Source organism: Monopterus albus, unplaced genomic scaffold (genome assembly GCF_001952655.1).
Source record: "Monopterus albus unplaced genomic scaffold, M_albus_1.0 scaffold35.1, whole genome shotgun sequence".
Lineage (NCBI taxonomy): Eukaryota > Metazoa > Chordata > Actinopteri > Synbranchiformes > Synbranchidae > Monopterus > Monopterus albus.
The window spans coordinates 1,462,749-1,473,059 of NW_018127915.1; the positions used below are offsets into that span (position 1 = coordinate 1,462,749).

The following is a 10,311-nucleotide window of genomic DNA, read 5'->3' on the forward strand; positions in this document are numbered from 1 at the left end:
ACACGGTTAAGCTTTTGTTATTTTGGTTTATTCATTTTCCATGTTTTTCATTATTTTAATTAAGTTGTTTTGTATATGTGCACACGTTCAAATACAGTAAGAAAGTGTTCAAACATATGGTTTGTGAAATTCATTTGAACACCATACATTGCTCCAGTAGCCGAACCTATTCCAGCTTGTTGGCCTTAATTAGAGATTAATAATTCCTTGTCTAAACACTTGGCAAGTGTTACAGTTACAATGTCAAATTCAGTCATTTTTATTTTAATTTATCATCTTTACACTTTTATTCTTCCTCTGTATGCTTACATACTACTGTACAGTATCTGTGTGTCTCTTCATTTTCTTTAGTACTTGGTGGGCAAGAGTCTCGTGGGGTGCTGAGGAAAATCAGTGACATGCTGGAGGTCATTATGAAGAGAATGGACGCCCTGTCCAAACTGGGTAACACCACCGACACCCACAGGCTGGATGAGCTCAGCTCGGCCCTGGACAGGTACGGCATTGCATGTTGCAAAGAACAAGAGAATGCTCCTTTTGTAGCTTATAAGACCAACACTTTTGGTTTAGCAGAGGATACAGTTGTTGCCAAAGTATTTTATGGTTGGCTCTGAAAGTGTCTGGGGAAGGCAATACATTACTGGCACAGAAATTAGAAAAAATGTGATGAAGAATTTACTGTGCTCTTGAAGAGCAGTGTATTAGCTCATCTGTCTGACCAACAGTAAGAGAGCTAGAGGAAAGGCATTGGCCACTTGTGTTCTGCATTTGAATAAAATGTTCATGCATAAAATGTGGGACCTTGGCTCGTGCTCATCTAGAGGAGGTCATGAGTTTCCCACATATGCTGAGCATTTATCGACTGCTTTTCATTTATTCTGTGGTCCATCTCAACCCAAACCATCTCAGCTGGGTTTAGGTGCGGTGACTGCGGAGGCCAGGCCGTCCGATGCAGCACTCCATCACTCGCCTCCTTGGTCTGATTGTCCTCACAGAGCCTGGAGGTGTTTTTTGTGGTCGTTGTTCTGTTGAAAAACAAAAGATGGCCTCTCGGTAAGCACAAACCAGATGGGAAGGCACATGGCTGCAGAATGTTGTGGGAGCCATGTTAAGTTGTGTGCCTTGCATTCTGAATAAACCCCCAACCAGCAAAGCACATCCACACCATCACACCTCCTCCTCTGTGTTTCACAGCAGGAACTACACATGCAGATACCATCTGTTTACCTTCTCTTTCTCACAAATTTGGACTCATCAGACCAAAGCAGAGTCCCACTGGTCTGCCGTCCTTTCCTTGTGCTTCCTGGCCCAAGCAAGTGTCCTCTCGTGTTGGTCTCCTTCAGTTCTTTGCAGCAGTTCGACCATGAATGCCCCATTCATCCAGTCTACTCCTAACGGTTAATGTTGAGATGTGTCTGCTACTTGACCTCTGAGAAGCACTGATGTCAACTCTAATCTGAGCTGCCGTTAATTGGTGATTTCTGAGGCTGTAAACTAATGAACCTCTCCTTTGCTGCAGAGCTAACTCATGGTCTTCCTTTCCTGAGGCAGTCCTCATGAGAGCGAGTTTCATCATAGCTTTGATTTTTATGGCTGCACTTCAACAAAATTTCTTGAAACTGCTGTCTGGCAACATAACCTCAGCTCTTCACAGCCGATGGTCTCTGACATATTAAGAAGGCGAAGAGAGTGGCTAACATACTGCTTAACATACTGCCCATGTTGTGCAAAGCTGTCATCAAGGCAAACAGAGGCTGCTTTGTGGAACCTAAAGTATGAAACACATTTAGCTTTGCTGACACTTTTGTGCGTACTACATAATTCCATATGTGTTGTTTCATAGTTTTGATATCTTCACTATTAGACTCTCCAGGTGCTACAGTGCTGTGTGATTCAGCTGTCATGACTGGTGTCCTCCAAGCAGGAGCCAGTCTAGTATGTTACTCTTTATTTACTGTACTAAACTGGGTTCCAGGAAGCATCGTTTCCTCCAGTGCTGGTGGTGGTCACTGTAGTTCTATCAGTAATAATAGAAAGGTGCTGAAATAGGCCAGGAAAGAACAGCAGCTCAAAGAAGTCAAGGTTGAAATTAAGGTGGTCTGCAGAGTATTTGGTCTTGTCCTCCAGATCAACCTGTGTGCCAAAGGTGAATGTCACTGCGATAGAAACTGCAAGATAAAAATGTGGAGGCTGAAGAGAACCCGAGAGACACTGTGAAGAAAGGAAGGCGACCTGGTATGAAGCCTTGGGGCATCCCAGCAGATCACGCCTCTTGGTGCTGAAGAAGATATGTGTTGGAATAAACTCCCTCCCTCTTCATGAGCCGAAATTAAAGAGACTGTATTACCAAAAAAAGCGGGAGCAGGGGTCTTTCTGGACAAGTTGAAGATGCCAGGCTAGAGTTGTGTATGTGCGCTCCGTGGTTTCTATGGCAACAGACCTTTTCCTCATGCCTGCACCTGCTCAGGGTTTGAGGAGAGGAAGCTGCCTCCTGTTTCTGCCTTTGCTGCCTGTTTGGACAGCACCTCCCTCCTCCTCACAGCCAGGAAACAGGGTCTGTACAACCACCACTGATAATATATTAATTGGTGTTGCAATAACATGTGCAGCCACAGTAGATGAATCTAATATAAGACTGCAGTGACAGAAGAGGTCCCACACCTCCGCAGACCTGACTCCTGCTTTTCACAAGCCTGAGGGAAAAATATTTATTGCACTTTGACCAAAACTGTGCATGTAATTATGTTTGCAGCTTGATATTACACCTACGGAATTTAATTTTCTCTACAAAATGGCCTGTGATTATGCACTTGGTCATATAGTTCTAAAAAGTCATTTAATTGGCCTCGCAGGGACTAAACAGGAGATGATACAGCGATAAAGGCCAAGTGGTTTTTAAACCAGCTTGGTGGTAAAACTGTCATTGTGATACCTCGTGATTTCATTTTACCTCACTCAGGTGATTAAAAAATACTCCATGGCTCAAGGTCAGAGCTGACCCTTCATGTTAATGTGAGATCTTCAGAAAAACCTGCTTTAATTTTAATCAAGTAATTATGTCATCCTGTTTCTCTTCAATAGCTGATGGGTGAGACTCAGCAGTTTAAATATCAGATGGTTCTGCTGTATGTGACAGCACAAAAGTCTGTCTGTGCAAGTGACAACCTTTGTGCCGCTCTGTGGTCTGTGTGTACTTTACTGTACTAGTGTCTGTCTTATCAACAAGTCACTGGCACTGACCTGCTTCTCAAAAGCACAAAAGAAGGTTTGCTCCCCATTGTCTCCAGAGTACTGCACTGAAAACTGAAAAAACGAGCAATTTGAAGACGTCATCTCTGGCTCCAGGAAATAGTTTGGGACTTTTAGCTTCATAAAGAGTTGCACAAATTTTACACTACAACACACACATAGCAGATATCTGGCAATTCTAGTCAACCTGACTTTGAGTCAGATGCCGAGGCAAGAGAGACGTCTATTTCAGAAATACTTCATAATTTATTGCATGAAACCATTAATATCGGTAGCTGCAGTACATTCCTAAGGTGTTGCAGCAAAAGCTGAAACATTTGCCTTCTTTCCGCTGAAGGGTTTTCATTGCACAGTACGATCATATTTACTAGGATGTCCTTTTCTCTTTAGGCGTTTTGATGTTAGAGAGCAGTTATGTCATGGGCTTGTTCCAGCTCTGACTGTACATACAGCAAGTCTTAGGTTCTAGGGTGAAATGAAACTCTTACTAAGAGTGCAGTCCTGGATGGAACAGTGTTTCAGATGAGCTGCTGTTGCTCTCTTTCTCTTTGACATGCCACAGATTTTTGAAGTCCCTTGGAAATATAGCCCTGCGCTATATTGTTTATTGCAAACCCCCTTCTTCCTTTTTGCTCTCATCTCATATCTCCCTCTCCATCACACAGTAAATATTGGTCCCTCGTTGTTTTGCCAACAGCATTTAGGCCACAGGTCAAGTGCAGTGAAACACATTTGTTAATAACCTAATTGTCTCCCAGGGACGCACTTTAATATGCTGAGTCGTTTTGTTATCGCAACAGATATATTATCTGTCAGTGTTGAAAAGCTTTTTCGATTTCACGCCTCAAGTTCTAGACGATTAGCGTTCCACTACTTCATGCTCACTATGAAGGGTGGGAAAACAACAAACGCCATTAGATGGAAAGAAGCCATACAAGAAATATAGTTCTCTCTTTCTGCCGAAGACGCCTGATTGCAGTTTGAAGAGAATTCAGGTCATTACAAGATGGTTGTGGTTGGAATATTTTTAGCTACTCTCTTCCTTTGTGACGTGCATGATCAGGATTCAGCCTATGGGGCTAGTGGAGCGTATCCAGGCCATAGCCCAGAACATGTCTGACATGGCGGTGAGGGTGGAGCAGCTATTGCAGCGCAGCATGGCCAGCAACAGAGGTAGGATTTTTAACACACACATGTGCACACACACACAACCTGCTCGCTGCCCACTGACACACCTGGAGGACACCATACATAGCTGTAGCCCATGAGATGAATCTCCACTGTGCATTTCAGGTTCATCTTAAGACACTTGTCCTCTCTGCCCATATAAGCACAGCTGTCAAGCCTATATCGTCTCACACTTGAATGCACAGTTTGTGTCTAACATGCACTTGCTGATTGATCTTATAGAACATGACAGACATTATTCACAGCACATTACCTGTTCAAACAGCAAGCCGCTATTTGTGTAAAGATAGAAGAGCACTTGTGTGCACAGCACAGCTCTCTGTAGTCGCTGCCATATTGTAACCACACAACTGCACGATGTTCACATTTTGATGATAAATTACTGCCTAGTTAATGGAATCCGCTTTCTTTATTAACTTTCATTATCAATTTCATTATTGGCCACTGAATAGAAATTGGACAACACAACTTAATTCACAGTTTAATTCCATCTGTGTATCCACTGCATTGCACTTTATAAATGAAAACAGTTCAACTCACTGTCTCATTAAAAAGTGCCAGATACCCTGCTTTAATTTGTCATAATATCTGCTATCATTCATACGAGGCCGGGTCTGAACCTGGCTAAGTTTTGACAGCGGCAGGCAGTCGCACTTTTCATCGTGAGAGCTCTGCTGTTATCATGCTAATCAGAATGGATGGCAATTATTTGTCTGTGATTGTGCTCTTTGATGCTTGGCAGGATGCAGGTGGGGGAGCTGCAACTTCTCCTTTAATTAGGCACCAGGCTTGAAGAGCCTTCACATAAATGAAAGGGAAAAGAAGGGGGGAGAGGCAGGGAGAGTAAAGGAGAGAGGGTTAGCTGAGCTGCAGAAAGACATCAGCAAGAACGTGGAGCAAGGAAAGATTAGGATTTTCAAGAATCATACTAATGCAGTCTATCTATAGTAAATCCAGTGAGTGGGTTGGAACAGAGACTTGACCATTTAGTAGGGGAGCCCAAACTTTTACAGGAGCTTGTTAGCTGACTTTACTGTCTAATTTATCTCTGTTTATCCCAAAGGCAGGAAGATATATACTTTATTGCAAAGGACTAACAGACTTAATGCCCTGGAGAAACAATGTAGACCTGATCAATCAGTATTAACCAGGAGGTCAATGGGTATTTTATGAAGTAGGGTTTTGTGCTGCTAAAATAAGCCTCACATAAAACCTGATAAATTCATAAAAGCTGTTGAGAACAGAATGAAGGGTGACCAGAACATGTTGCACTTGAAAACGTAGATCAATTTAAAAAAAAGGAAAAAAAAAGAGTCCAAATAATGGAGTTCTTTTTTGTGTCTAATTTGTGCCAGTATCTCATGTGTGGTCTGTTGTCAGTGTGTTAAGACTTTAATAAACACCCTGCATTTTTCTTTTCTCCAGTTAGGGATGGAATATTAGCACAATGTGAGATTCCAAAAGATCCCCATTATCCAGACTGCCCCAGCAAGATGGACGTAAGTCTTTATATCTCACTTACATCCCAGCGGTTTCACGCAGAGCAGACATCCCTTTGTCCTCTGCCGGGGATTCGCTTTGGTGCAACATCAATTTTGTATAATAAGAGAATGTTTAAAGTTTCCTTGTGGAAAACTGGCTAGTCCTAGCACCAAGTTGCATCAGGTGACAGCAAAGAAAAGCAGAAAAAAAGAATAAAACAAACTAAGTGCATATAGATAAACTGTATAGTGATGCATTGTATGAATCACAACCATAACAGGATGTTCAAAATAGCAGCAGTAGAAAATTGCAGTGTTTTCACAAGCAAACAATACAGCATGCCCAAAATGTGCTTTCTACCAACTGTGTGGAAACCGGTGAAGGCATTTAAGAAAAGAAAACTGTGTGAAAATATACAGTACTGAGTAACTGCAGCTAAGAGTTAAATGTCTACAGAGGTCACATATGGTGACTTGTATGAAAAATACATGTGCAAGGGCTGTGTTTATTCTTACTGTCTTTGGGAAATGGAACATATCACAGTCCTGGTTATGGATGAAATCATCCTCCATAACTAGGACTGTGATATGTAAGAGTTTCACATCTTATTACTGCTCTAAGAACACAAAGATTGCGCCTTTTTCCTCCCAGTGGATGCGCGCTCGTTGGACCTCAGACCCTTGCTATGCTTTTTATGGAGTGGATGGTTCTGACTGCTCATTCCTCGTCTACCTCAGTGAGGTTGAGTGGTTCTGCCCCCCGCTGGCCTGGAGGAACCAGACTGCTGTACCCACCTTAAAACCACCACCCAAGAGACAGGTAACACAACATTTTAATTGGACAACTCAGCTGAATGGGGAAACGCCTGGGAGCACAGGGTTTGGAATAGAGGTAAAACAGCTGTCCACTATTGCAGAGACATTAGTCCAGTTCCTGGAAAGAACAAGCAGCGAAGAACATAGTCTGATGAGGAGCGTGCCCTTGTTGCTGCGCTGGGGCCTGGTATTGGATTAGCACACCTGTTCAATGTGAGGGAGCAATCTTGGTAAAAAGTCATTGACTGTATATAAAAGATGGATGAACCCTGCATGACGTCACCCACTGGTTTTCTGAAGTCAGGCCGTCACCTTCTTGGTAGGGCTTCGCTCTGCCTGCTATGGCTAATTCCAATTATGGGCAAAGAGATGGAGCATGAGTCGAGCTCTCGAGACAGCTAGCGGTCAGCCACCTGTGGCAGGACCCTCCCGCCTGTCACTCAAAGTGACCACACCCATATGTGGAACCTTTAGCCTTAAAATAATTTAATTGGCCGAGTTATATAAAAATTCATCCCCCATACAGGTGTCATGGAAAGGGGCATTAGCTATAGAGACCAAAGCTGTTTCTTGTGCTAGGCTATGAACAGGTTTATTTCTGTTGTAAAGTTGGACATTTTAAGATAGGAGTCCATTTTGGAGCCAGCCTCAAGTGGCCATTCGACAAAATACACATTTTGACACTTCTACACTGGCTTCATTTCTGCTGCTTGGAAAAAAGTACGTAAAAATCTTTGTCAGGTGAAACATACCAGGTGATACACTCACTGAGGAGGCACAGGGTGGTCTACACTCTCCTAATGCCAACAGGGGTCCAGATCTTGGCAGTCACAGGGTCTATGGTATAAATATGAAATGACCAGATTAGGAAGAAAAAGGATGAAAATGAGAAATATTTTTTAACAAACACTTTAGAGACAGTGCAGATTGGTAACTTGGTGCTGATGCTACACAGTGCTTTGAAATGATTCTGTCTGACGTCGTGCTACTGCGGCTGTCACTCCCTGTTTTCATTGCTGTTCTGTAAACAGGGAGTGACATCATTTTCAGCATCAACACGTGATGCGCTGTGGCCTCTCAACACGACCTATTCCCCCATTTGCTTCTGTTTCCTCCTCCCTATATAATTTACAGCCAGTGTGTTGGGCCCTGATGTGACTTCACCCTGCAGCTCTACCTTCTGCTCTAATTGCCAGCCTGTATGCTCTGGGACTAATCCCAATGCTTCCCTTGGGTACTTATTTTTGCTGTGCTGTACACAAGTTGCTCTGGAGAGCAATAATTCACCTGCATTGTGAGAATACAGTACAGCTCTGCATATTGATTTTATCTGAGAGGATCTAAGTTCATTTTATAATGAGTGTGTGTGTGTGTGTGTGTGTGTGTGTGTGTGTGTGTGTCAGTTTCTCTTCAGTTCATCTTGTCTTTAAGTCCTCTGTGCTCCCCCATTGATGAAAATGTGCATGCTGGGATTGCACTGTGAAGCAATGATTGTAGTTGGTGAAGTGGGAGATGTAAAATGAGAGCAGACTATTTATGAGGATGACCTAGGGATGCCTCACACACCCTGTCTGAGAGGCTTAGGGCACAAGCCAGATATGAAAGGCTCTTCTCTGTTTTATACCGTCTTAACCACACTCAGTGAAGATAAGATCCACTTATAGAAACCAAGCATAAATGTCTGTTTTGTATTAGTTTTTTCTGCTTCTGGCCAAGCTATAAGTCTATCAGCCTGTTCTTTAGTGGAGTGGAAGATCTGCATGAAGTAATGAAACACAGCAGAAAGGCGGAAGTTCCATACATGTACGATTCTATCCAGTGATTTTTATTCCTCCTGTCGTCCAGGCGGTTTTCCAGTCTGACACCGGGACTCTGCTGGAGCGGGTGGGCACCGGGAAGGAATCACTGAGCTTCATGAAGAGACGCATACGCAGGCTGGCATCACAGTGGGCCTCTGCTGCTCGACGGCTGGATGACAAGCTCAGTGGCCGCTGGAGAGAGCAAAAAAGGGCGAGTATAAGGCACACAGACACGTACCTGCACACACCGGAGAAAGGAAATGTAGGATAAGAGAACGTGTGTTGTGGTTTCATCTTAGCAGAGGATGTTTCGGATCACAATTCTGAGAAAGCCTTTAATGGCAATATGCTAGGCTACTAACTTACCAGATGGATCACAATTTTGAGAAAGCCTGTAATGCCAATATGCTAGGCTACTAACTTACCAGAACAGCAGTGACATTTTGTTGGACTAACATTTTCTCCTTTTATCTTCAGCTAATCTGTGTGAATCACAGTATGTTGCGTTACAGACTTAAGTAGATAATGATGGAGAGTAGACTCTCGCCGTCTTTGATTGTCTTTATTGCACTTTCACCACTACCATTTACAGGGACACTTCCACGGAGTGTCAGAGTGCTGCCTGCTGGAGCACACTTCTGATGACATTACACTGAAATTACCTCCTGGTGTATATATCGTATAAATTAAAGGCCTTTTATAATATAGGCTGTTTTTTGCACCACAGAATCATCTTTTATCCTCAAGGTGGGGAATTTCGATTGCATATTAGGAAATACACAATAAATGTTCAGTACTCTACTAAGATTTTTATTACACGAGATAAAAGTCTAATGTGCGAACACCCACATGATATTGCCAGCTTCTTAACTGCTACACTTGGATTGCAGTTATTTTTGTCTTTCTCGTAGCTGTTTCACATGGCAGTGACACAGTAAATTGCATGCTGTTGAAATGTTCTTCAGCTGCTCTCAGTGAGGTGCCTGCAGTCACCTTTTCCTTAGGCTGGTCACTGTTTTTTGAGTGGTGGAAATAAGGGTGTGCCAAACTTTACAGTCAGTAATTCAGCCAGCCAATTTGAGATTAACAACTAGTATAAAAGGAAACTGCAAATACTAAAACATCACTGTCACTTGCATCACTATCTATTTAGCATCTATTTATATTAGCGCTGTCAAAATAGACAGTCTTCACCAGAGGCACCATCCATCCATCCATTTTCCTCCGCTTATCCGGGACCGGGTCGCGGGGGCAGCAGTCTAAGCAAAGATGCCCAGACTTCCCTCTCTCCAGACACTTCCTCCAGCTCCTCTGGGGGAATGCCCATCGAGCTGTAATATATGAACGGTGCTAAATAAGTGAAGTAGACGGAGGCCCATTTCAAACCACCAGACTCGGTAGTGGAATGTGGGCAGGAGTTTCCTCACACAAATGTGAGGCCAGATGAATAAGTCAGCAGCTGTGGTGGAAGAACGTCTCCACCATCCGTCCGGTCTGACAAGTGCATCGGGGAGCTGTGGTCTGAATTCATCACCAGGTCCCAGGTTGATTTTATTTTATTTTATTTTTTACCTCAGTGCATCGAAGCACAAGACACTTAAATGGAGACAAAAATGCTCCATATGATTTTAAATGCATTTAAAGTGGCCACAAAGAGTTTAATTAATAAACAAATAAATAAATAAATACGAGCAACCTGGACTTGGCCATTTGAAACTACAAATTACACTCAGCTGCATTTCTCACAACCGGGATGTCATCTGCAAAAAGCAGAGATG

General features: G+C 43.0%; 1 protein-coding gene across 5 annotated transcripts in view; it reads left to right on the plus strand.

Moving 5' to 3' along the window:
* Window positions 1-10,311, plus strand: part of mgat5b (alpha-1,6-mannosylglycoprotein 6-beta-N-acetylglucosaminyltransferase B) — a 60,284-nt gene that overhangs the window by 21,501 nt on the left and 28,472 nt on the right. For all 5 annotated transcript variants that reach the window (XR_002274734.1, XR_002274735.1, XM_020597795.1 and 2 more), the window contains 5 exons: window positions 352-496; window positions 4,313-4,422; window positions 5,863-5,936; window positions 6,571-6,738; window positions 8,580-8,744. Coding sequence is in view for 3 of the 5 variants with exons in the window: in XM_020597795.1 (XP_020453451.1) it covers window positions 352-496; window positions 4,313-4,422; window positions 5,863-5,936; window positions 6,571-6,738; window positions 8,580-8,744 (662 nt within the window). In the remaining 2 variants the exon portion in view is untranslated. The remainder of the gene's footprint in view (window positions 1-351; window positions 497-4,312; window positions 4,423-5,862; window positions 5,937-6,570; window positions 6,739-8,579; window positions 8,745-10,311) is intronic.